The sequence below is a fragment of the Geosmithia morbida genome (assembly GCF_012550715.1).
Source record: "Geosmithia morbida isolate 1262 chromosome Unknown scaffold_4, whole genome shotgun sequence".
Lineage (NCBI taxonomy): Eukaryota > Fungi > Ascomycota > Sordariomycetes > Hypocreales > Bionectriaceae > Geosmithia > Geosmithia morbida.
This window is the reverse complement of record NW_023336191.1, coordinates 1,075,058-1,100,980: the sequence shown is the minus strand read 5'-3', so window position 1 is coordinate 1,100,980 and position 25,923 is coordinate 1,075,058. Positions and strand designations below refer to the sequence as shown.

Below are 25,923 nucleotides of genomic sequence, written 5' to 3'. Positions count from 1 at the left end.
TCCCCCACCTCCCACACGCTCCATTCAAGTTCGAATATTCCCACCTGTTACTCCAAGGCTGGTTCCTATTCAACTCCGCAATACGGAGTACTCCGTAACAGATGTACTAGCATATGTCCTCTGACACTGACAGATCCATATGGAGCCGAAGTCCGGTGAAACGCCCCGCACTCCGTTGCTTCAATGGCTCGGACTTGAGCCGTGACTATGAGCCAACCCACACACAACTTACCTACATCGGGCAGCTAGTATTACCTATGCCAAGCGACTCCGATTGTGGTGGTCCACATAGTCTCCTTCGTATTGAAATGTCTGTGTATTACATACATGCCTTTTGCTTTCTCTTTTCGAGTGCTACTCCCAAGCTCACGGTTATCCAGCGCCGAGATCCCGAACAACGATCTACATGTATGTACCTACTAACTACTAGTATTGCTAGAATGAGTAGCAACATATACTCATAGACAACCTCAAGCCACCGTAACCCGTACTGCATCATCTAGCGCCTTGGCAAAGTACGACACGTTGCCCTCATTCAGCCCAGCAATGGAGATCCGTGACGTCTCAGCCATGTAGACGTGATGCTTCTCTAGATGGAAACCAAAAGTGTCAACAACATTTCAATATCTGCGAAGCCAACAGCGGAAACGGCGGCGGCGGCGGCGGGAGCCGCGTGTCATCTGTAACTTACTCTCGAGGTACTCGACCTGGGCGGGACTGATGCCAGTGTACCCAAACATGCCAATCTGGTTGACGAGATGAGACCAGTCCCCCGGGGTGCCCAGGCGTAGCAGCTCGTCGTAGACCTTCTGCCTCATGGCCTTGATGCGGCCCGACATGGTCAGCAGGTCCTGCCGCCACTGGTCCTTGATGTCCGGGTCGGCAAGCACGGCGGCCGCGATCTTGGCCCCGTACGCCGGCGGGTTCGACACCGTCGCCCTCTGGCAGTTGGCCAGGATGGACGACATGGTGCGCGCGAGCCGGGCCGTCCGTGCCGTAAAGGCCGTGAGCCCCACCCTCTCGCCGTACAGACCCATGCTCTTGGCGAACGAGAGGCACACGGCCGCCTCCAGCCCCAGATCCTCGGTGAAGTATCGGATCGCCCACCTGTCCTCCTCCAGCGATCCGGAGCTGAAGCCCAGGTAGGCCGAGTCGAAGACGGGGAAAAGCGACAGCCTTCGCACCACCGAAGCCATCTCCCGCCACTGCGCCCGCGTGGGGTCGCATCCCGTGGGGTTGTGCGCGCAGGCGTGCAGCACCACAGCCGACCCCGGCTGCGCGCTGCCGAGCGCTCGGATGAAGGTGTCGAAGTCGAGCTTGCCCTGCGAGTAGTATGGCAGCTTGTGCACCTTGAACCCCTGCCGGCTGAAGAGGAGGTCGTGGTTCGACCATGTCGGGTCCGTGATGTATACGTTCTCGATGCCCGCACCCGCCTGGCGTAGGGCGAGTCCCGTCAGCAGGAGCGCGCCCGTCCCCGAGAGGGCCTGGCAGGATGCAATCTGCAACACATTGGAGCTACAGCTAAATCCGGTTTGCCACTCTTCGTTCGGGTTGACTTACCCGTCCTTCCCGTAGGAGAGTCGTCCCCTCAAAGACAACCTTGACTGCCTCTTTGCGGAACACCTCCAATCCCTCTATCGGAAGGTACTCGTGGCCCTTGTCCGCGAGCTTCTGCTCGGCCAGACGCACAGCCGGCAGGATCCACGGCTTTCCCTCGCCATCTCTATACGTTCCCTGACCCAGGTTGACCTTGTCCTGGAAGTCGTCCGCAACATATCTCTTGGTTACTTCGAAGATGGCGTCGGCGGGCACCGGCTCGGCGCGATCGAAAAACGAAGCTGCTTTCATTTTATTTTCTTAAGAATAGGTATACTTAGACAAATTCCGTGGGCGTGAAATTCCCTGGACGTGAGATTCCCTTGGCGATGCGCTTGAGTACACTCCCCCCCCCCCCCCGCTACAAGTATGAAGTGCTAACCCCGTGTTTATCTGTGATTCATCAAGCTGTTCACGGAGGTTATCCGGCCTTTGTGCTCCGCCCAACGGCAGTGGGGCCGAGCTCCCTTGCGATAGCGTCTCACGCAACGACTATCGTCGATTACTCCATACGGAGGCCAGACCGAGGGGAGGGGGATGGAGGGGCTCCATTGTTCCCAGAATATGCTAGGCTAAGCTATCTCAACCTATATTTATATCTCTCTTACGAGTAGGTATGGCCCGTTATTCGCGGAGCCGCTGCATCGTTCGTCTCGTCATCGCGAAACCGGTCCGGGGATCCCTATCAAGTCGCTGACGGAGTGGGACGCTGTCTTCTTTCCCTCATCCCGCTATTAAACAGTGGCTTTTCTCCCGTGACTTTCGTTGCTTCCATATTAAGAAGAAGAAAAAATGGAATTCGTAAGTGTTAATCGCTGACCATGCATGCTTTCCCTGGTCTCTAAGACAACAAGTTATATAATAATAATAAAGTTTCCCCCCTCTCCCCCACAGAGGGAGAAAGGGGTGTAATGATCCATCAAGCGAAGGAGGGAGACGAAGAGCACTTCTCGTTCGTTTCTATGCTGCGATATTCTCCACCGGAGCAGCAACCTCTGTGCCCTTCCAATCCCATAGCCTTCCATCGAGCGCACCCCTCCTGACCCAATCGATGACAAGATCAGCAGGCGTCTCATCACCATAGAACGGCATAGGTACCTCATACATGTCGACGGCCATTCGTCCCCGTGGGTCTATACTCGCCCAGCGGGAAACGTCCAACGCGTCGGGGAGGTGGTGCGCGGTGTCGAGCAGTGTGAGGCGGATATTTCTGTCCAGCGCGGGGTGGTCCCTGGGCAGCTTGTGGAAGTACTCGTCTTTGATGTTGACAGCGTCAAGGTTCCTCGGCTGAACGAGTACCACGCGCTCTAGGCGAGTGAGCGTGGCCACATCCCACCAGAGCCAGTGGCTGTCGGCGGGGACGTCAAAGAGCGCGAGCCGCCGCAGGTCGGGCCACAGCCGCCACACGTCGGTGTGCTCGTCCGCCACGCTGAGCGCTGGATACTCCCCCAGGCAGACGAACTCCTCGAGGTGGCTAAGGTGCTGGAAACCCTCGCGAAGGGCCTTCCGCACGTTGAGGTGGTCGTCCAGCGGGTCCAGGCTGCGGAACGGCATGTGCACTACCAGACGCCGCAGCGTGCTCGACACCTCGCACAGCAGCTCCCGCACCCACAGTGCCGTCGGCTGGTCGTCCAGCGAGCCGCCCTCGAATGGCGACAGGTACAGGCTTGTCAGGTGCCGCAGCGAGGGCATCGGCGGCGCCACCGTCGGCACCATCCGGTTCATGCACAGCAGGAGATCGCCCAGCCGCCGCCGGCTGTCAATGTATACGCACCGCTGCCGGAGGAGCCGCGTCGCGACCCGGTACGTCAGCCGCGATACCCGTGTCAGGGATAGCAGCGTGCGCGTCGCGCTGTGCGAGGTAGCAATCAGCGACCGAGGGTTCGCTGGGAGGACGCTCTCGACTATCAGCTGAATGATCTCGGGTGGCAGCCGGGGGTGTGCCAACTGTCGTTCCTGTTGCTGTTCCCCATCCTCGTCCATCTTGTTTTCCTCGTCGTCGTCGTCGTCTCGTAATGGGAGGGTGGTTTGTTTTGTTATCGTCGTCGTGCTAGTAGCTCTTGGGAGCTTATTTATGCCATGGTATTTTGACTCTTCTCGCTGTTCTCAAAGAAGGAGGAGGGGTTGTGCTGGCTGAGGCGAAATGTTTTCTGTTCTCGGCTGGACAGAACTAGCCCTGGCGCCTGCTTCTGCGAGGGCCAGAGGCAAAATCGTTTTAGGATCTGTGATGCCACGGGGTGACTGTGAGGGAAGAGCTCCAGTATTGTTACGAGGAATTGCTCTCGTACTCGTACGTAGGAGATGCGTGGGTCCTTCCCGCTTATCGTCCAGCAAGATAAGCGTCACTCGCGTCCACGCTCAACATGACGTAGTTGAGAATAGTACCAAGAGCCAACATTCATCACCATCAACAACGCCACTGAATCGAAACGCGAAAAAAAGAAACACGATGACACTGGACATAACTCTAAACAGGGTCAATAATATGTATACGTATAGCCCTACACGCTTCCTTTTTTGTTTTCCAAAGGATATCCCGAAAAAAAAACCGTGTCAAGAAGAACAAAGAACACGAAAAGTCCAACGCCTGATACACTTGCTCGTAGTAACCTCCCATATTCTTGCCCTCCCTCCGCTCATGTCTTCTTGGATTGGCTCTCGTATGTATAGTCCAGCTTCCACAGGGGGTCCCATACAACCGACTTTTTCGTCGAGCTACCCGCCGACTCTTCCCGTTCGAGTCTCCTGTTTGGCTGTCGTGCCCGATAAGGATTAATCAGCATGACTGATGGCCTCACGGTCCAAGCAGGGAGTCGACATTTCGTACCTCGGTTATCTTGGAGGCTTCTCCCCCTTGCCCACCAGATGACCCAGCCTGCTTCTTCTGCGCTGTTTCGCCGTCAGCCTTGGAATTCACCTTGGCTGGTTCCTTGGCCGCTGTCGTCGTTGCTGCTCCAGAGCCTTCAGGTTTCGTAGACATATGCCCGGTCTGGACCGGGCTCGTGCCCGCTGTCGGCGTACCTGGAGCTCCCGAAGCACCGGCACCAGCACGGAGGGAGTTTGTCTCGCTAGTAATCGGGTTGCTCTTAAGCAGTGACGATTGGCCGCCGGCAAACGGTAGCGCCCTCTTCGAGCTCGAGCTGCTGCGTCGACTCTCGAGGCTCTTAGACAGCGTCTTGTTAATACCCTCGATGCTCGCCACGCTGTCGCGTTTCTTGCCCTTACCCGAAACGCCAGTCGCGTGCGTGTGCAGGTTGGCTGTTGCTTCCACCGTGTTGGCCGCCACCGTCGACCGTCCCATACCCGGCGTGGCTGGGGCCCCCGGCTTGTCCTCCTGCGCATCGATGAGGTACCACCGTAGACCGTCTGACAGCTGGAAGGGGTTATCGTTCTCCCCCTCATTGGCTGACGGCTCGCCTTGCTGCAGGCTCTTAGAAAGGTCCACAACACGCTCCTGGATGCGCGTGATGCGTGCCACGAGCCACTCACGGTTTCGCAGCCGGTGCCCGTCGAGCTCCCGGAGGAAGTAGTGTGGAAACCCGACGTTGAAGGCGGCCCACGCTCCCGCCTGCTGATTCCTGGTCGGAAGGAAGAGCGCCAGGTCGCCTTCTTTAAAGTGCTTGTAGGCAATCTTGTCGTGCGAGTCCCTCTGCAAAGCGTGCGCGCGATCCCTGTACGACCGGGCATCCTTCTGCCACTTGCGTGCCTTGTACTCAACCTCCTTGATCCGCCGAACGACCGTATCTGAGAAGGCATCCGTGTCAAAGTCCCCGAGCTTCTTGAGGAACAATGAATATTTGTCGGCCTCGGTTTTGGCGTCTGCGCTGCTTGGCCAATACAGCAGATCCAGGTCTGCGCTTTCATGCAGAGCCTTGGCGCCGAGCGTCGCCGACTTACGAAGCGAAGTACCGGGGTCAGAAGAGTCGTTGGGGTTCTGCGCAGCCCTCTCCGCTCGCGGAACCTTGGTGATAGTCATCTCAGCATCCTTGCGGGACACAGAATATCCTATGCGCTCCAGGAGGTGGCACATGCGGTCGTTCTGCGAGTACAGCCGGCGCGTCAGGTCCATAGACCTCTCGTCGCGACTTTCATACCGCGCCGTGAGCTCTGATAGCTTGCTCTCGGTCGAATCTAGCTTCTCCTTGCGCAGGATGAGCTCTTCCTCAAGCCTTCCCACCTGTGACTGGCGAGAAGCAAGTTCCTCCTTGAGGCTTGCCATCTTCTTCTCCTCCTCGTCTACACGTTTCTGGAGCGTCACGGATCCGGTTTCGCCGTCAGATAGTCGAGCTCGGGCACTGCTCAGCTTCTCCCTGGTCTCAGAAAGCTCAATTGCCAGAGCTTCAACCCTGGCTTTGGTCTCTGTTGCATTCTTCCATGCTTCCCGGGTCGATGTCTCTTTAGAAGCGAGCTGCTCTTTGGTAGACGCAAGCTCTCCGCGCAGCTCCTTGACCTGGCTGCGCGCCTGCTCGAGCTCTTGGCGAACAAGGGCACTATCGCTCTCCATATTCCGGAAACGACCAAGCCAATCTGTCACCCTGGTCTGCACGCTATCAGCTAGGTCTGAGTCACTCGGGACCATATCTTCAGGGCAAAGCTGGAGGTGAAGTGCCTTGAGGCTCTGCAAGTAGCCATTGGCAATCTCCTGCGTCTCTTCGGCTTTCTTTGAGTGGCTTTGCCCCTGCTTCTTTGCCTCCTCCAACTCGCGTTCAATCGAGTCGCGCTGCTCCCTTTGAATACGTGCCTCGTTGCGAAGAAATTCGACCTGTCCTTGGGCTTTGAGTGCTTCGTCTTTCCTCTCCTTCTCAGAACGGTCGAGTTCGGCTTCTAAGTGTTGGACCCTTTCCGAGTACGTGGCCTTCTCCTCGTCTCGTGAGTCACCGAACTGCTCCAGTTCAACTTCTGTGTCTTCGAGGCGGGCCTTGAGCGTCTTGATCTCGTCCTCGAGAGATTTCCGTTCCTCCACAAACTCTCGTTTCAGTGCTTCCATGTTTTCCAAAAGGTCCTTCTTCGTAGAGTTAACCTCTTGAATCTTATCTTCCATGTCATTGTTTTGTGTCGCCCGTGTGCTGAGGTCTTTCTGAATGCGGTCATTGCGCTCCTTCTCTTGCCGGAGTTCGTTCTCGAGCTCCGCGTTCCTCCGCGCAAGTGCGTCTGTGGCGTCTGATGAAGAGCGGCTACGCTCATGGACACCTTGCTTGACGGAAGAGGTGGAACCGTTTCTTTCATGAATCGAGGTCATCTGGGCTTGGAACAAGTTGCCAGGTCGAAAGGCCTGGCTCTGTCTGTGGAGGAGGTCCTCGAGCCTCCGCACTCTGCTCTCGGCCGTCCTCACCTTGCTCTCAAGTCTGGATTTGTCATCCTGCAGAGAGCGCATGAGTTCGTCGTCGCCGCGGATCATGAGACCACTCCTCCCCAGCGAAGACTCATGGATGCTGCCATTCTTGAACGCCTTGAATCGTTTTAGCTGCTGCTTCGTGGGGTTGAGGAGCTCGTGCAAGAGCTGACTGATGTCATCCAGAATTGCCTGTTCCGTATCCAGGCCCTTGAGGGTCTGTAGGAAATTCTCCAGCTCATTCTTGTTCACAACTGGCCAGGGATTGCTCCCGCCGAGGACGCTGACCTCCAAGCCCATTACATTTGTATCCAGTGAGGGACCATAGGTGCTTCCAACCATCTTCTGCCATTTTCGCCGCCTTTTCGATTCCTCGTCCTGATAGAGGGCCATCTCGTTGGCCAGGGTCGATGAGTCGTTTTTGATCTTATCGTTCCACTCATGACGACGGATAGCCTCTGCCAGAAAAGACGCATACATATATGGCAGCTGCTGGATAAGTCGCAAGTAGTCGAAGGTTGTCAGATCGTCTTCGGACTGGTTCATAGCATTGATCTGATCCTTGAAGTTGGAGCGATACGAGGTGATATCTGTTATAGCTCGCATAAACCTGACCGTGTCCGAGGCTATAGTGTTCCGACACTGGACAGCATACTGCACCATATCGTCCATTTCCTTGGCGCGCTTCATGAGGTTCGGTACGAGTCTCTCTGTGTGGTTGGACGCTGTCTTAGAGGCCTGTGCAACGTCACGCTGTGAGCCTCCGTAGCCAAGCGCTGTGCGGTAGTCGGAATCGATTTGCCCGACGATAACCTCGATATCCTCGAGCAGGTGGGAAGTATCATCGGATCGGCCAAGAACGGAGCGGCTCGTCAACTTTCCAAAATCGTCGAATAGCTCGTTGAGAGCCCTGTACATCTTGTCGGACATCTTTTGCAGTTCGGCAGCCTTATCGCTGAACCTGCGACGTGCCGTGGAGGCCAGCTTACCAGCCTTTTTGGCCGTCTCAGGCTCAACCAAGTCCTCAAGTGTAGGCTCGTCCTTGGCAACCTGGCCTCTGGTCATAAATTTGACAACAGAGGACGAGACGGGGACACTCCTCGCCAAAGCAAGGTAGGCCTGCCACGAGGACGCCAGACGGTCATGCTCCACCAACGCAGGATCAACCCATTTCTTTAACTCGACGTATTTGGGCTCGATTTGCTTGACACTAATCTCGAGATTGGCAACGGCAGCATCCAGGCACTTGATCATGACATCCATCTGCTCAAAGCACGACGTCGCCGTGGTGTTCATGGCGGCGCAGTCCGCTAGCAGGGTGACGGCCCATGTTCGACGTTCTTTATAGAGCTCCTGCCATGATGCAATATCCTGAACATCATCTATCGTGTTGGGCGCATTTGAGATGGTATATCGTTTCGGTGGAGGCACCTGGGAGATAACGGACGAGACGCTATCGGGTGAAGATGGCTGCGTCATTCGCATGTCGTAGATATATATCTCCTTCTATACAAGCTATCAACACTCCGTCTAGGGACAGGAAAATACGGGGTAGGAGTATACCTCAGAGTAGAGACTGGAAGGTTTGAGGCTCCGGCCATGGGGGGTCAGAGCGATGAGGTGCTGCGGTGAGACGGAGCTATTGTGGACGACCCAGGTCTTGAAATCATCGAGACTGGGAGACGGTGGTTAGCTCAAAGACCAGGAATTGACGTCTATAGAGATGTGCATAGGTCACAAGAATTCCGAACGCACGTCGTGAACTGCGCCGTTTGGACCTGCAGTCGCTGGCCCGTATGGGCAATGAAGACTTGGGTAGCCATCCCGAGACATTGCTCTCATGGGACGGATAGCAGTGGGAACCGGTGTGAGGAATGATGATGGGACGAGGGGCAGGTAGAAGGGCCTGAGAGTAGAAGTGGTATTATTATCAATATTTTTCGGGAGAGCGATAAGCAAAAAGACCCGTCAACCTCCCGTGACCCGTACACCCCCTGTGATGTTTGATTTCGATCAGGCCAAGGGTCCAACGGAGTGGCTCAGGTGGTCAAGGTCACACCTCCGCTGAGCTCAGAGCAACACAACGACATCGCTGCCTTGTCTGACTTAATCCGGCTGTGGCTGGTGTGCTGTGGTTGTATGTGGCGCCGAATCCCACTTCCTCAAGAGGCTCCGCGTCAGCCACTTTCGGACTCTGCTCACCCTGTAGCTGTCGTTCGAGACGGATGAAGCGAACAAGCGAGTCACCAAATCGTCGAACTACCCAGTGCTACTAATAAATATTAAGGAAAATACTTGTCGTCCATACTGCAAGAGTGGTTTTATGAACTTTAAATCGTACCGGGTTTAAACTAAGCCTTACCAAAGTTCATGAAGCAGGTTTGACATCTGTTTTGTTGTCGCTGTGCTGTCTCTATTATAATAGAAATATGGTGTAGCAACAATGTGGGTGGCAAAATACGGAACGAAGATGAAGAAAGAGAACTGAAATTTAGTCGAAAACGACAGTATAATCGTCCACGGACGCTACATTGTATGATATCGAAAGGTGGCTGTTGCGCTATACTTCATCGCTTTGCTCTAAGCCAATGTATACCTGGGCGGCTTCTCACAGACGAACGCGCCACAAACCAAGGTACAGGCGTGAAAAATAGCGACGCGTATATTGATGCGTGAAACCACCCCTCGCTTTTCCGGGCATGACATGGACAAATTGTCGTCGATTGACCAAAGATGGAAGAACCACTTACCGACAACGAGTTTATGAACGAGGATGAGGAAGGCCACATCAAAGAGCAGGCGCGTCTGCCCCCGCTGTCCCCAGATGAGCAGCGAGCTCTAGAGTTGTATGACAGGCTACAAGAGCTGAGACTAGAGATGGCGATCGTGCAAGCGCAGCAGAAGCAGCAGACAGGTCAGTGGACGATTACACCCAAAAGCATCCGAAATCCGGGACATGGAGGCTGACATTCCATCGAACAGAGTATGAAGACATGACGCCGGAGCAGGTATCAGCAGCACGTAACCAGCTCATCGAGACCAGAGCTCGGTATCTTCTACGAAATCAGGTCGTCGATTCTGTCCTGTCTGCCAATCCGATTCTTAAGGCAGTTCACAATGGCGTCGACGCATCGCCAGTAGAACGGTCAGACACCTATCGCCACCCCCAAGCGCAACAAGCAGCAGCTAACTATTCTTATAGAGACCTTGCCGGATACATACAGCAGCGCGACGAGGTGGCCATCTCCCTAGCCAAGCTAGCCTCTTCGCTAGATGAGGTCCGCGAGCGGGCTACCCGGGCACAGAGTGAGACGCACGTAGTAACCCGCGAGAACACGCAGCTGGCGGCCGAGGTCATGGATCTCGTAGCGCAGGTCAACGAGAAGAAGTCGGGCCATCAGACGTTACGCCATGAGGCCGTGCAGCAGAGGGACGAGCTTCAGGACAACCTGAAGAGGAGCAGGGAACGATGGAGGGTCATGAAGGGCATCACAAGTGGTGTGGTGGCTGGCAGCGGCGTCGACTGGGCGCGAGACGACAAGCTTCGCGACCTGGTTCTTGATCCAGAGGATGACGAGGACATCTGATGAAGGAGCCCTTTCTCCCCAACCAACTACGACTACAGTGCATTCACACAAAGGGCACACAGCACGCACACACACAAGGCTCAAAGTGCATCTATCACTCGCCCGCCGAGATCTACCCGAACAGCCGGATGATGTACATCATCATTGGCACATTATTATATCAACAGCATTTTTTCAACAACAACAACAACAACAACAACATGCGCGTGTGTTTGTTCCTAGTCAGCAATGATGGACGTGTCCGTATTTGGACTAGCGTTACATCCTCGTGGGAGAAGAAAAAAGGCGTGAAGCTGGGGGGAGCTGCAATCACTCAAGCAAAAAGAGGGTAGGGGGGACTGCCCAGAACCCCTAAAATCAGCTGCGCACCTTGGTGGGGAAATCAAGCAACAACGCGGGCGTCGTTTTTCGGTGGGCGGATGGACGTGTGTGTGTGTGGGCACAATAACAAGCAACGCGCGACAAAAAGGCATGGTCGTATGGCAAGGCGGGCGGAACACACAGCCTACGGTGCGAGCATCTCGCAGGGGGGGACCTAGGTACCTACAGGTCATTACCGCCTTAGAAGGGAGAGAATGGAAGGCAGTGGGCAGGCTCCTTAGTGGGCCAGCCATACAAGACCATAGCTGCTAATACCTGTAGCAAGGAGTGGTCCTTTTTTGGGAGGGGAGGGGGTGGTGTGGATGCACGCAAATGCAAGGGTGCTCGTACATACAGAGAGTACGATACGGAGTAATAGTAGCACCAGAAGAAAGAGAAAACTACACACACAGTATCAGCTGGCGGGTTCCTACGACCAGCACAGATATCCTAGCACCAAGTCCATACTCATAATAGTACGTTAGGAAGGATGTCCGCTTCTCTGATTCGACACACTCCATTCTATATGAACCCCTGTGGTTAGGGCCTTTTCTTCCTTTGCTTTCTTTTCTGTTTCCGGTACGAGGGCAGAGTTGAGCAGCTACAGTGTTAAAGAGTGCAGGCTGTCGAAGCCAATGTATGTACGAGTACATGGGACAAATTTACCAATGTACGACGTAATAATATTTCTTTTCTCTTTCCTTTGGTGAGACGGAAGAGAGTACCCACACAGAGAGCATACTCAGTCACCCCCTCCCCCTCCCCCTCGTTTGTTTCTGCTGCAAAGGCACGGGGCCGTATTAGCTGGCCTTACTGGGTTGGAGAGAGCCCAAGACTTTTCGACTGCCTGACCATTAGGTCTGTTTTTGTAATGTACCTACGCACAGTCAAATACGGGTGATAGTACAGGTACTTGTTTACGACGACTATACTCTGTACTATTACTGCTGCGAGTACAGATTACTCTTACGACAGTATTCACTCCGTGCTACTACAATGTGCAGGTACGGTACAATAATCTAATAAAGCGTGTACTAACGGTTGTCATGCGCAGTCTTCCTCCCGCTTACGCACCTTTTTGGTAGCTTTTGCCTGTTGCTCCGTCTGGTTTGAGGTACGTCTGATATCACGGAACTGTCCCATTATTATACGAGCACTCGTATACTACGAGTATTATTATGATAATACCGATTTACATGTATTACCATTTATTACGATGTAATACAATACAACTGGTGGGAACACGGAGTAGAGGTGAAGAGAGAAAAAAATCCCCTGGATAGACAATTTCAAGTGATGTATAATTCTGCTATCCTTATTCATAGTTGTATACGTGAGCAATACATGTATTCCCATACAAGGATCCTTCATGGAGGGCTCTGCGCCATGAGTATTAATATATATTACTTGACGTGTACGATTATTCGAATGAGGTAATAGTGTAGTAGTATTATTATTACTGCTGCTATGAGTACAGTTGTTGCACAAACATTCACTTTTTTTCTTTTCTTTTGCATTCTTTGCTTTCTCTGTTCCCCTCCAGGCAAGAGAGAGAAGAGTAAAGAAAAATAGGTACAAATATATAGAAGCAAAAGTATGAAACCCATCAATCATGTCGATACTATGCAGATATACCGAGCAATCGGTTAAGATCATCACCAAATACTTGTTCTGTTGGACGCAGGGTAGTTGGTTGCCCTTTCAATCAAGAAAAGGGCTGAGAATTGGGGCGAGAGTGCACAGAATGGGCGAGAGAGAAAGAGTAGAGGTAGAGACAGACAGAGTGGGAGACACGGAAAACCCCCCATACAACGAGCTCTACCAGATCAGCAAGGGCAGTACGCATACGCACACGCGCACGGAAGCTGGCGGAATTTGGTTGGTAGCGGATTGGAGGCCTTTGCACCACAGAAACTGTGCGGATCACCACGACATAGAACTGGACTAGTCATAATACGGTGCAGCTATCAGTCCAGCCAGAGGAATGCGTCAACGAGTGATAGGCGACGGAGAACGATGGCACGCAGGGGGGGGGGGGGGGGGGGGAGGGGGGGGGGGGGGGGGGGGGGGGGGGGGAGTAGACCCTCTCTCCTCTACAAACCTTGGCCAGCAGATGAGGGACAGAGAGAGCCCGAGGAGAATACACCAGTCGTAGCTCATAATCATGCCTACAACTCGGTACGACGTAGGGAAGAGAGAAGTAAAGTACGGGAGTGTGTTTTGAGGGTTGAGCCAAAGTATACAGTGCAGGACCGTACAGTACCTCTGCCAATCCCTGTACAAGGTTGTGGTGGTGTGATCCAGGCAAATCCACCGGCGCATGCCTTTGTTACCCCCGTACTCCGTACAGTATAGCGCAAATTACGAGGAAGCAACCCAAGGTGCGACAGAGCAGCGCCAAAGTGGGAGGTGAACGGCCGACAGTTGCGTACAGTGTCCAGGATGGGGTGGCGCAAGGGAGGAGGACCGACGGGGCAAGGGAGGTACTTGCACGTTTACCTGTATCATTCATTATCTTTGGCGGGCCATGGTCTACGGTGTGATGTGACCACGCGTTGCTCTCGCACACTCTCACACTCCCACACTCCTACTTGTACAGCTAGTGGTAATACGGTACGAGCCACCAGTGCGGTGTTATTAGTAGCAGCAATGCAAAGCAAACAAGGTCCAGCAAAGCCACGAGTACCGTACACGTACACAGTCTAGGCAAGAATAAGCAGGAGCTGGAAAGACCTCTCTCTCTCCCGCGCCCTCTCCCCACACAGCGGGTACCGCGTAACAGTACGAGTTTTTAGAGGTAAAGTTAAGTGATGAACATTTTTTCTTCTTGCGAGCAATACTCGGATTTTCCACAGGCAGAGCTAATACTTCGTAGGTGTATGAGTTACTCGTACGAGAGACACGGGCAGAGCGAAAACATAGGAATTCCGCGAGAGAAAAGGGATGCTGCAAGGTGCAAGAATGAGGCCATTCATCCTGATGATAGAGACGGGTAATGAAACAGCATTGCACCTAGGCACTCTGGCCATGACGATAAAAGGCACGAGTATGAATATGCAAGTTGCGATAGCTGCTACACACCTTGGGTGCGTATCACCACGGGCTAATACACCGTAAATGGCAAGGCAGAAGAGGGAGAGAGAGGAACGTGAGAGCGAGTGACCAGAACAATAACAAACGGACTTGGAGTAATAATACTCGTACGCATTAATCCACGATTATTAGTAATACGGAGTATTACTAGCAATAAAACTACTAGTAATAGCACTACCCGTACGCGCATGGAGTGTAGGAGTGTGCGATACTCGTACTTTGCATGGATGGGCACAAGCCCCCCCCCCCTCCCCACCAAGACGTGTGTGGTGTAATACTCGTACTTTGCGCTTGTGCGGGTACGTGGTACGGGTACTTGAAACTCTAGACCACGGCAGCTGCTAGGCATGAGGCGTCTAACACGGAGCATTATCATTACAATTTACGACGTACGTGTTGTGTATGAGACTACGGGTACGGCGTATGAGAGGTGGTGGTGAGCGGTGGTCCGTAGTCCTGTTGGGATGGGTGGTGGGTGGTGAGTGGAGGATGGTGGCCCTGGAATATTGTTGCTGTCGCGACTCCCCCTCGGGAGAGAATGAGCACTGCCATTTTCCGGGATAGTAGGCAGAGCAGTATTCCTTATTATTATTATTACGAGGGGAAGAAGCTACGGCCCGTGGAGTACTATTGATACTTACGAGTAGAGTATGGGAATATGGGCAGGTAGTATTACCCGCCTACAAGGTGTACATGTACTAGTACTGTACGAATACGTACGTCGTAGGCTCGTAGCATCACCATCTATTACTCCGTACATATACTAGTATCATAGTAGCTGCCTGTAGGTACGGTACTTCCTGTACATGTATTCGTAGGCTTCGTGCTACTGTAATCTCGCTACCACCAAAAGTGCACTTCTTTCTGGCGGGGCCATGCTGGCAGGTCCATTTACTGGGCTGACAGTACTCGTATCCCCCCGTGATTTGCCGGCAAAGTGAAAGTACCTAAGCGTATGGGGACCGTACCTGCACCACACTAGACACTTGGTACACCCCGGTACATAGACGTCTCGTACCCGTACAAAGGTACGGGAAACTCATACAGACACATACACGCGCGCACGCACACACACACACACACATACACACCAGACACACACACACACACGCACACACACACACACACACACACCCACCCACACAAGCATACGAGTACTCGTACACATAACGCGTTGCGCAGTACTAGTAGTAGACTGTAGTGTCCGTAGTAGTACCGTAAACAATCCTAAACCAAAGAGAGAGAGGTCTTGTCTTCATACTGTGAGTGGTGGTTCGCGCGCCCTCCCAACTTTGCAGGCGCCCTCTGTCCCCCCCCTTGCTGAAGGGGACCCCGAGGTTGTGGGCTGGGCTTCTGCTCTCACAATCACTCGCCTGCCCCACAGTAGAAAAAAAAGGCTGCCTTGGCCTGTTGCCCGCCTCCTCCAAAGCAAAGGCCTGCCCGCCCTCTCTCTCTTTTTCTCTCTCTCTCTTCTCTCATACAATTTTCATACACACAACACTTACAACTGCACACACTTTGGTGAGTACCTACATTTGGCTGCCCATCACCCCCAAACACAAGTCACTATCTTCCCCCATATTGCGCCCACGCGCCTCCGTCTTCTGCAACAGCTATTCTTCAACGTCTTTTTTACTTTTTTCCCACTTCTTTCTTTCTGCTTCGAATTCGTCGCGTCTTCCTCTGCGTCTGCATCGGGAGTGAATTACGATCCAAGTTTTTTTTTGTCATCTTGCATCGTCAATAACCTCCCGCGCACGCGCATCGCACCTCTCTCTCTCTCTTCACCCTACACGTACATCATCACTTTTTCGCGCGCGTCGTCATTAATAGCAGGCCCGACTAACACGCCATACGCGCAACACAGATTCTCAACTTTTTCATCACCACCTCGTTCAAAACAACAAAAACTTAATCACAAGGTACGCATGCTGCGTTCCCGGCGTCCTTTCTCACCTTCGCATTACCTGTCTACCTTGGCTTCGGGCGCAATTGCATCTTTGCTATGGGCCATGCGCGCTGCCCCACGCCGCCACAAGCTTGGAGAGCTCCCATAGCTTTTGCTAGCCAAGGACCAGAGCTCTCCACTTGGGGGGGTTGATTGTTTGCCAGCAATCGCGTCGCCTTCACGCTCGCCATAACATCACAACGCATACTTGATCAACCTTCTGGTGGTGATCGTCTTCAATTTACTAACAGCCAGCCCCCTTACAGTTTTCCAAACAACCATATTCAAAATGCCTAAGGCTGCTACTACGAAGCGCGGTGGAAAGGAGATCAAGAAGCGCACAAAGAAGGGTGAGTGCCTTACCCCCGAACCCTTGGGTCGTGACTCTTGGATCGTGCTACGCAGTCGTGCTTGTTGCTAACATAACAACAGACCCCAACGCCCCCAAGCGTGGTCTCTCTGCCTACATGTTCTTCGCTAACGAGCAGCGGGAGAACGTCCGTGAGGAGAACCCTGGCATCTCGTTCGGCCAGGTCGGCAAGCTCCTCGGTGAGCGCTGGAAGGCTCTCAACGAGAAGCAGCGTGCTCCTTACGAGGCAAAGGCCGCTGCTGACAAGAAGCGCTACGAGGATGAGAAGGCCGCCTACAATGTATGAACACACGCCACTTGCCACCTTGGGAAGATATCCCGAAACAAACACAACCCGTACCGAACTTTGAGGAAGAAAGAAACTGAATGCTGATAGGCTTTGTAGGCTCAGGAAGAAGAGGAATCGTCCTAAGGTCCCCTTCGGGACCAAGGGCGACTCTTTTTGTTTCCTCATGCCATGACTCGACCGGATACAACGTGCACACGCCATTGCGCCTTGCGTCGCCTGGTCAAGTAATTCAAGAGATTGGAGAATGGGGAGGGTTTTAGGAGGGGTGAGACGAATATTAACTAATGCGTGGATTTCTCTTGTCTCCTGTCCCATCTTGTTGTCTCTAGACAACCCTTTCCTTCCCCAGTTACTCCCCATGGCTATGTCTTTTTCTTGTTTTTTTTATTACTTTGCTCTCGTCTCGGATGTTTTATTTTTTCCCTTTGTATTATGAAACTTGGGGGCGGTGTTGTTAGGTGGATCCAGGGAAATCGGACACGCACACGTTTTACTTTTCGCTCTTATTTTTTTCCTTTTCTTATGGTAAACCCTCAATGTCTGCTTTTGTTTTCAATTTGAAACGCAAAGTATTCTGCCGGTAATCTTTTGACTAAAAGGGGTGCCATTATGATTGTGAAGGCTGGCTATGTCAGTATTGAATGCTTTAGGATGCCAATCAGATTTCCTCTGTAAAGACTCCCTTTACACACTAGCATATATTTCGAGTAGTATCATTTACGCGTATACTAAATGACAAGGACGCCTCTCCCATTCCTTCATATTGTTATTCTGTCATTTCGTTATTCTGCGTTGCTTTATTAAAAAGTTGAAAACAAGGATGTAGCTTGCAGGGTGCGGTATCTCTTCTAAGTCTTGACATCAGGCTCGTCGCGGCCGATGTGGTCCTTGAATTTGAGCAGCTCAGTGGCGAATTTAATCTCTGACTTGAGGAAGTCCTGGGCGTCGAGGGCGTAGGTCGAGGCGTCGGTCGTGTGCTGCTCAATGTACAGGCGGATGGTGGCGCCCGAGGATCCGGTGCCAGAAAGGCGGACGACGAAGCGGCTGCCCGTGGAGAAGCGGGCGTACAGGCCCTGGTTAGAGGAGACGGAGCCGTCGAGGTCGGTGTAGGAAAAGTCGCCGGCGTCGGTGACGGTGCGGTCTAAAGGTGGTCAGAGTTAGGGAAAAAAAGAGGAAGAGCAAGAAATAAGAGCTTACCCCCAATCTTGCTGCCGACAAACTTGGGGTCCTTGACAAGAGTCTGAAGCTCGCCGACGACCTTGGCGGCGTCGTCAGAGTCGACATTCTCGTAGTCGTAACGGGTGAAAAAGGTACGGCCGTAGGTGGTCCAGAATTCCTTCTGGATCTCTTTAATGGAAGGGGTGACGTCGGGCTTCTCGATGCCGATGCCGGCAATGATGTTGAGCCAGGCGACAATGGCCCAGAGACCGTCCTTCTCGCGAATGTGGTCACTTCCGGTGCCAAAGCTCTCCTCTCCGCAGATGGACAGCTTCTTGGCGTCGAAGAGGGCGCAGAAGAACTTCCAGCCGGTGGGGACCTCGTAGGTGGTCAGACCCTGGGCCTTGCCTACGAGGTCGACGGCGGCCGAGGTGGGCATGGAGCGGGCCAGGCCGTTGACGCCGTTCTTCTTGAAGTAAGGGATCAGGTAGGCGTAGTGGGCGATGATAGCGAGCGAGTCACCAGGCGAGACGAAAGCGTTGGCGCCGTAGATCATATTGCGGTCGCCGTCGCCGTCGGAGGCGGCGCCGAAGGGGATGTTGGCCGAGTCGACGGCGTCGACGAGCGAGCGCGCGTACGTCAGGTTCGGGTCCGGGTGGCCGCCGTTGAAGTCGGGGCTGGGCTCGCAGTTCTGCGTGGCGCCTGTGAGGCCGAGCTCCTTCTCGAAGATGGCCTTGCCGTACGGGCCCGTGACGCCATGGAGACCGTCGAAGAGGACCTTGAAGTCCGCGTGCGATGAGAAGAACTTCTTGATCAGGTCAAAGTCGAAGATGTCCTTGAGCATGGCCACGTAGTCGGCCGTGCTATCGATCACCTCGACCTCGAGGTTTCCGTAGGTCTTGGTGCCCAGAGTCGTGATATCGACGTCGGGAATCGAGGAGATCTTGTACGACTTCAGCGTCTTGGATGCCTCGAAGATCTTGTTGGTCACTGACTCGGGGGCTGGGCCGCCGTTGGCCAGGTTGTATTTAATTCCGAAGTCATTCTTGGGACCTGTTACATATTCCTTTTGGTTAGTCGATGGGGACACATGCAGAAGCTGTGTAGAAGAGTTAGAGGTTTAACATACCGCCGGCGTTGTGGCTGGCCGTCAGGAGGATACCACCAGTGGCCTTGCGGAGGCGGATAACATGCGAGGCAGCAGGGGTAGACAGGATACCGTTCTGGCCGATGAGGAGCTTCTTGACTCCGTAGGCAGCACCAATCTTGGCAATGAGCTGGATGACCTCGGGGTTCCAGTAGCGGCCATCACCACCAATGACGAGGAAGGAGCCTTGATATTGTCTAAGCATCAGTAGGACTTGCCATCAACGGCGGTGTAGAAAAGAGAGGGGGGATGAGGACATACCCTCAGCACCCTCGGGGATGGACAGCAGTATGCTGGTGACAAAAGACTCGCTGTAGTTGGGCTGCTGGAAGACGGAGACCTTCTTACGAAGACCGGAGCTGTATAGGTGTTGTGAGCCATGGAAGTCATCTTGGCAATCGTTCTCTCTCTCTATTACTCGGTAGTGTATCTTCTAGTTGACTTTTTTCTAAAAGGGGGAGAGTGATGGAGATGGCTGAGGAGGGGCAATGAGGGGCAACACATACGTTCCGGGCTTCTGGTCCTGAAAGGGCTGGAATTCGACAGTCTTGACGTCCATGGCTGCGGTAGACGGGCAAACAATAGAGAAAAAGATAGGTGTTTGATTCTAGGATGGGATATGGACAAAAAGAGTAGAATGGAAATACGGAGGCTGGAATGCACCTTCTTGTGTACAGAAAATGACGTGAGGGGCTTCCAAGGGCGGGGAGCTCCAAACAAGGAAGATGGCCTGAGTTCCCGACGCCGCAGCTATTGCAGTCGCGCGCTCGTACCCAATGGCGGGGTTCTTTCTTGGAGGGGCAGAGATAGACAGACAGTGCAGATAATAGAGCTTACAAGAGTTTCCACATCAATTTGATGCGTAAATTGTACAGTCTAGATGGGACAATCGCACGGTAGACGTATCCGACAATTGTAGACATTGGGGGATTCCCTTCAGTTCTTCCATCTATTGGACTGCTTTTTGTGCATTGTCTTGTATTACTACTTTGGCCATCTCACTCTTTCTGCGGTGGGCTATCTGCGAAAGAAGTCTGTCGGAAAGCCGTGTGATGAAACTGCTTGTTACGTGGATGCTTCGACGCCCAGGCACAGCAATGAGAAATATCGAAGAAGTAGCTACATGCAGAAAAAAAGGCACTCAGCCATCCAAGGTACGAGAAAAGATGGTATCGCGATAGTACCTTGCCTCTTCGATGCTCTCTAGAATGTCGTCACGGGCCTTATGCCTTCCCTTCTTATTGGGCACCTTCTTGACCACGCGAGGGGCGGCCCAGCGCCTGGCCGCCTCCTTGATGGATGTGACGTCGAGCAGACGATAGTGGAGGTGGTTGAGGGCCTTGGCGTAGGGATCCTTGCGTAGGAACGTGCGGTCGGCGTGTATGCTGTTGCCAGCAAGGATACCCTTAGATCTCTCGGGTACGAGACGGGTAATGTAGTCGTATAGCCCGTCGGCGGCCTGCTGTGGCGTCGTGGTTGACTGGAGGACGGCCTGAGTGAGGCCGGACTCGCCGTGAGTCTTGGTGCACCACTCGTCCATCTGGTCCAGGCGCGACTTGGGCAGGTGGACAATGGCATGGTAGCCCTCCTCATCCAGGAGCTTCATCTCGCTGCCCGTCGTCACTAGACAGTAGATCTCAATAATCTCCTCCGTGTCCGGGTTGAGGCCCGTCATCTCGCAGTCGATCCACACCAGCGGATCGTCTGTAACGCCCATCTTGGGCTTGGAAGAGGAAGCGTTTGATGTCATGGCGATGCGGTCTAATAGGTAGGCTGCAAAGGCGGGATGACGGGTGAATGGGAGCAAGTGGGCCGGGGCACGTTGATGAGCCACCGAAGTGCTGGTGATTGAGCTGTTCCTGCCCACACCTGGCTAGTGGCACTACACAGCCTGTCTTGGAAATGCCCACCATAAGGCCTGGTCAATTTGGCAGTTGAAAATGCAGTTGGACCATTGAAAAAAACAGTGGCAGTAGTACCAGACAAGCGTGATTTATTAAAGTGCTTATTACTACTGCCTGCAGTAAGTACTAATATGAACTATTGTGTAATATTTGACACGTCTTTATGTGTTGTGCATCATATTTGGCTCTTCGAAAACAGGTAGGTACCAACCAACAGGTTGCACCTGCCTGAAAACTACTCAACCACACCTAGCAGCTGTCTCCGGCTGATGCCCAATCCTCAGCCCCTCATTGGCGGGCCGTTGTTGTAGCAGGCCATCCAAGGCACAACGTCCACCATCATCTCTGCTTTATGCTTCATTCATCATACCACTCAACATGCCAACTAGCTTTGAAGGCATCTCAGCTCATTGCTTTATCTTGTGATCCTGTCGGGAAGCCTGTCTCTCTCACGTCAAATCGGCCACGTTAAAAACCACTCCTCCTCACTACTATCTCACTCCTACCTGCGACCGCCAGTTGGTTGGTGGTGATATCAGCTTATCAAGCAAGGAACATCCAGCAAAATGGTACCAGCGCGGCTCGAAGACGCCGACCAAAAAACCGGACGGGGTGCGCCTCGATTCATCGTCATTGGTGCGGGCTCCCGTGGCTGGACATATGCCAGCGCTACCATGACGGTCACCGGTGGCCGCATCACAGCGATTGCAGACCCCATCACATCAAAGAGAGACAGGCTGGGGAGAGCCTTCATCTGGGGCGATGAGGGCCCGGGAGAAGGGCAGGCCTTTGACAATTGGGATCAGTTCGTAAAGTATGAGCTTGATCGGAGGCAGCGTGTGGTTGCCGGGGAGCCAAACGTGCCCGACGGCGTCGACGGCGCCTTTGTCTGCGTCCTGGATGAGATGCACCGCGACGCTGTTATCGCCTTAGCACCCCTAGGCCTACACATCATGTGCGAGAAGCCTTTAGCCTGCTCTATGAATGCATGTCTCGAGATGTATCGTGCCCTGAAAGCAGGAGCCCCGAGGGTCTTCTCCATTGGACACGTCTTAAGGTACAGCCCGCATAACATGATGCTGCGCAAACTGCTGGTTGAGGACAAGGTGATTGGCGAAGTCAATAGCGTTGTCCACACGGAGCCTGTGGGCTGGTGGCATTTCACACATTCCTACGTTCGCGGCAACTGGAGGAACTCGAAGACCACTGGACCTACACTGCTCACAAAGAGCTGCCACGATATCGACTTTCTACTCTGGCTATTTTGTTCTCCCGAAAAGGCAGGCAAGGGTGAGCCACACCTCCCATCAACCATCGCATCGACCGGGGGGCTGCAATACTTCAAGAGAAGCCGCAAACCCGCCGCTGCGGGTGCTGCCACCAATTGCATGAAATGCCCGCTAGGCGACGAAGGCTGCAAGTACTCGGCCAAGAACATATATCTGGGTGACCGGCTCCACGGCCTGGGCACAGGAAATACGCTCTGGCCCGTCAGCATTGTCCTTCATGACATTGAGGATTACGGTACACATGATGAGCAAACGTCCGCTCTGATTAGGGCCCTGGAGGAGGACTATAATGACTCCATGCCGACCTCTAAAGTTGCCTCGCGGAACTGGTTCGGTCGCTGCGTCTTTGAGTCAGATAACAACGTTTGCGATGACGAATTTGTTACCATGACCTGGGATGACTCGGAAACGTCTGACCGGTACGCGAAGCGTGTCACGTTCCATATGGTTGCACAGACAGTCAAGCAATGCGACCGCTACAGCAATTTTTATGGAGAGCATGGCGAGATATATGCCGATTCTAAGACCATTACCGTCACCGATTTTGCCACACAAGAATCACGGTCTTACTACCCCAAGATTGAACACGCCGGTCACGGTGGCGGTGATCTGGGTCTAACGAGGCAGTTCGTCCTTGCTTGCGACATGGTAAAAACCCACGGCTGGGATGTTGAACGTGCACAAAATGAGGTTCTCGGCTGCACACTCGACGAAGTAGTTCGGTCACATGCTGTCGTATTTGCGGCCGAAGAGGCTCGACTAGGCAAGAAGGTCGTTAACTGGACAGAGTACTGGGACAGGGAAGTGGTCAGGGGCGCAGACAAGTAACGAACTTCTGCAATTTCGCCTCTCGCCCCCCCGCCCCCTCCCTCTCTTAACACACAAAAGCGCGAGGCTATTCGCCATTACACACAACTCATTACCCATCCTACCCCGGCCCTTGGAGCCACACCCGACACAACAAAATCGGACATAAACCCCAACGGTATGACTAGTATTCCGAGAAGAACTCTGGGAGCTCCAGGGCGAGCCCCTCGTGTGCTAGACTACTGATGGCCCTGCGGTCAGCAGCGCTCTCGACGAGCCCCTTGCGAAGGAGGAAGTTGAGCGTGACCAGGCCTGAGTTGGGTTTCCATCGAAAGGATTGGAGAGAGCGTTTGACGTCATCCACTGAGAGAACGCTGAACTCCATGTCGGCCTCATTGGCCTCGGGGTGCTCTTCCGGCTCCAGGCAGAGATCGAAGCAGAAGCGCAGCCCCGGCTCAACGTGGCCATCCTCGGCGGCTCCAGCCGTCCAGTCCTTTTGGGTACGAAAATAGATGGTGCTCACCCTGGCCTCTATCTCACCAACACAGCGGCCCTTTGCGCCGCCGTGCTGTTGGCGGTATACGTGGCGACCACTGGTGATGTACCCTGCCTCCTCGATCAACTCATGGCAGAGCCTCAACCACGGGTTCCTCCTATCGTCAGGCTCCATACCGCCCGCAACGATCTGGTCGTAACAGCCAGGATATGCCGCTTTGTTGGGGCCCCGCCGCGATACCCAGACCTTGTCGACATCGTTGCCCTTCATGGTGTACACATTGAGATGGATGCCGGCCGTGGCGATGCCAAGGATGCCTCTGATGGGCGAGGGCAGCCTGAGACCTTCGAGGTCCGGTCTCCGCGTCAGGATGGGGTGGTAATCGGGAGCCTTGCATGTGCCTCTCACGAAACGCTCATTCTCCTGAAGCCACGCCTCGATACCGACACCGAATCTGCTGATGTCTCGATTCTGCTCACAAAAGGTGACGATGGCCCTATTGCAGACAAGTACCGGATCTTGGTCCTGCTGTTGAAGGCTCTGGGGATTGAGACGGACAACCCTGGATTTGACGTCGATCTGGAATAAACGCCTGTCCCACTTGGCTGCCGTGGCAAAGCGGTCTGGGATGTAGCCGACGGCGTGCACATGATCGAGGATGAACAACTTCCACATGGACGCGAGCTCGACCAAGCCGATGTTGTTCCAGTACGAAACAATGCGCTCGAGTGTGATTTGATGGCTCACATTTGGAGAAGACCTTTCTCTTTCTTCTCGGCCTAGGGCCATGGGTGGCGGTATCTGGGGCGGCAGCTCAGTGCAGAGAGGGAGCCGCTGGACGATGTTTGTGGTCGAGGTCATAGCCGGCTCCTTGTATACAGCGTGCGAGCTACAGTCTTCTGGCTAAGCGCGGCTTATATACGGATAAGAGAAGGCTTTGTTTACCCAAGGCCATGCGAAGGCCCTCACTGACCGGGGTCTGCCCAATGGATATATTTTCAATAATAATACGGCACCAGACGACAAGTGGCCCCGCAGGATATCTCTCGGAGGGGGTTATCATTGGGTCAACGAAAGCTGAGTCTTCGGTCTGCCAGAAAGAGGTACCGTCGCTTTTATTCCAAAAAACTGCCACGGCTCCCCCCCCTCTTACATGGGGTTTCGACCAGTTGCCTGAACTGGGGCCAATCTGGATGTTGTATTATACAGATGCTGATGGCTAGCTGGGATTAGGTAGCTCGATCGAGGAAGCCACCCTTGTCTCCCGGATCATTATTATGGTTGGAACCATGCAGCGAAAAGAAACGAAAGAGAAAGAGAAGAAAAGAAAAGAAAAAGGCAGATTGTTGAAGTGAAGTGAGGACAGTGATATATGGAGACTGCGAATCAAACTATTACCGAAAGCAGAAGAAGGGGGAAATAAAAACAAAAGAAGTAGGACGGACCGGTATCAAAGGAGCAGAGAGGTATAAAAAAAAGAAGAAGAAAAGAGGATCAACACGACAAGACAGCCCCAGCCGCCTGGGATGGGATGAGCAGGGAACAGGGGGACAGGAGACAGGGGGGAGGGGGAAGGAGAGTAGGCGAGACCCGGCGGGAGAGAAGGGGATGTGCAATTTGCATGAGCGTGCATATGAACTAAACCATGCAACGGACGATTGACCAACGATTTGGACGATTTGCGTTCTTCTACTCCGTACATGGACCTGCAATGACAGGGCTATGATTGACCGATTTCGCCTTTGAGTATAGTGAGTTGGTTTGTGATCATGCCCGTATGACCCGTATGTCCGTACTCGTACATTTGATTTCTCTTCCTTTTCCTTGTCCACGAATGCCGTCTTCTTTCTCATGTCCTTGGTTGTGCTCGCATGTTCTCCACCGTCTCTTCCCTCTCTCTCTCTCTCTCTCTCTCTCCTGGAGACATGCACCTGTCCCCTCTAGTCTTGCTGACCCCACTCTTCACATGCCGTTGGCCTTGTTTCCCATGATGATTTTTATCTGTCTCACGATACGTACATGCATGGCAAGGAGCTGTTTGTGCGAATACCACCCCTTTTCTCTTTCCGTCTGTCCGCTGCCACTTTATCTATCCTGCCCCCCACCTTTAAGAAAAAAAGGGGGGGGGGGGGGGGAGGAGAAGGGGTGGCAGAAAAAAGGTCTCGGCGCGTGCTGGTCTTGCTTTTTCCCGAAAGCGGTACGCATCACGATGAAAGTAATACTCTGTCCCTGGTAGAAGGTGGGTGATGGGTTGATAGGGTGTAAGCTGTTGTCGTTGTTGCTGTCTGACAATACTGCTGGTGCCAGAAGTAGTAACAATGTTTAGCGATGGCTGCTCTGCCACGAGCACTACAATATTCGAGGCATGTACCCTTTACCGAAACGGGGTGGATCTTGAAGGCGGGCGTGATGCGTTCCCGAAAGCATGCGTCAAAAGTCGACGGCGGCTTCTCCCATCCTGGATCCGCAGTCTTGCGCAGACCCTTTCGGCAACGATCCGACGGCACATGGTGCGTATGTATGTGCTGTGTTGCTGTGTACTCATGT

The 25,923-nt window shown here is 53.5% G+C and overlaps 9 protein-coding genes across 9 annotated transcripts; 3 read left to right on the top strand and 6 right to left on the bottom strand.

Moving 5' to 3' along the window:
• Positions 1-470: 470 nt before the first annotated feature.
• Positions 471-1,848, bottom strand: GMORB2_5820 (aspartate aminotransferase, cytoplasmic; the record flags this gene model as incomplete). Its single annotated transcript, XM_035467790.1, has 3 exons — positions 471-589; positions 692-1,499; positions 1,561-1,848. The coding sequence occupies 3 exons, from the start codon at positions 1,846-1,848 to the stop codon at positions 471-473; spliced, it is 1,215 nt and encodes a 404-aa protein (XP_035322756.1).
• Positions 1,849-2,556: 708 nt separating this feature from the next.
• GMORB2_5819 (uncharacterized protein) lies at positions 2,557-3,579 on the bottom strand (the record flags this gene model as incomplete). The annotated part of the gene is made up of 1 exon (XM_035467789.1): positions 2,557-3,579. The coding sequence occupies one exon, from the start codon at positions 3,577-3,579 to the stop codon at positions 2,557-2,559; it is 1,023 nt and encodes a 340-aa protein (XP_035322755.1).
• A 653-nt stretch (positions 3,580-4,232) lies between these two features.
• Positions 4,233-8,751, bottom strand: GMORB2_5818 (autophagy-related protein 11; the record flags this gene model as incomplete). The annotated part of the gene is made up of 6 exons (XM_035467788.1): positions 4,233-4,349; positions 4,424-5,842; positions 5,942-6,874; positions 6,929-8,398; positions 8,492-8,603; positions 8,684-8,751. The coding sequence occupies 6 exons, from the start codon at positions 8,749-8,751 to the stop codon at positions 4,233-4,235; spliced, it is 4,119 nt and encodes a 1,372-aa protein (XP_035322754.1).
• Positions 8,752-9,805: 1,054 nt separating this feature from the next.
• Positions 9,806-10,515, top strand: GMORB2_5817 (Centromere protein H (CENP-H); the record flags this gene model as incomplete). Its single annotated transcript, XM_035467787.1, has 3 exons — positions 9,806-9,842; positions 9,911-10,073; positions 10,131-10,515. The coding sequence occupies 3 exons, from the start codon at positions 9,806-9,808 to the stop codon at positions 10,513-10,515; spliced, it is 585 nt and encodes a 194-aa protein (XP_035322753.1).
• Positions 10,516-16,205: 5,690 nt separating this feature from the next.
• Positions 16,206-16,698, top strand: GMORB2_5816 (HMG (high mobility group) box; the record flags this gene model as incomplete). Its single annotated transcript, XM_035467786.1, has 3 exons — positions 16,206-16,266; positions 16,349-16,566; positions 16,672-16,698. The coding sequence occupies 3 exons, from the start codon at positions 16,206-16,208 to the stop codon at positions 16,696-16,698; spliced, it is 306 nt and encodes a 101-aa protein (XP_035322752.1).
• Positions 16,699-17,423: 725 nt separating this feature from the next.
• GMORB2_5815 (phosphoglucomutase) lies at positions 17,424-19,439 on the bottom strand (the record flags this gene model as incomplete). Its single annotated transcript, XM_035467785.1, has 5 exons — positions 17,424-17,716; positions 17,773-18,786; positions 18,863-19,066; positions 19,142-19,239; positions 19,387-19,439. The coding sequence occupies 5 exons, from the start codon at positions 19,437-19,439 to the stop codon at positions 17,424-17,426; spliced, it is 1,662 nt and encodes a 553-aa protein (XP_035322751.1).
• A 582-nt stretch (positions 19,440-20,021) lies between these two features.
• GMORB2_5814 (oligoribonuclease) lies at positions 20,022-20,630 on the bottom strand (the record flags this gene model as incomplete). The annotated part of the gene is made up of 1 exon (XM_035467784.1): positions 20,022-20,630. One exon carries the CDS (start codon positions 20,628-20,630, stop codon positions 20,022-20,024), a length of 609 nt encoding a protein of 202 aa, XP_035322750.1.
• A 720-nt stretch (positions 20,631-21,350) lies between these two features.
• Positions 21,351-22,901, top strand: GMORB2_5813 (Oxidoreductase family, NAD-binding Rossmann fold; the record flags this gene model as incomplete). Its single annotated transcript, XM_035467783.1, has 1 exon — positions 21,351-22,901. One exon carries the CDS (start codon positions 21,351-21,353, stop codon positions 22,899-22,901), a length of 1,551 nt encoding a protein of 516 aa, XP_035322749.1.
• Positions 22,902-23,064: 163 nt separating this feature from the next.
• Positions 23,065-24,237, bottom strand: GMORB2_5812 (thiamine pyrophosphokinase-related protein; the record flags this gene model as incomplete). The annotated part of the gene is made up of 1 exon (XM_035467782.1): positions 23,065-24,237. The coding sequence occupies one exon, from the start codon at positions 24,235-24,237 to the stop codon at positions 23,065-23,067; it is 1,173 nt and encodes a 390-aa protein (XP_035322748.1).
• Between the last annotated feature and the right edge of the window lie 1,686 nt (positions 24,238-25,923).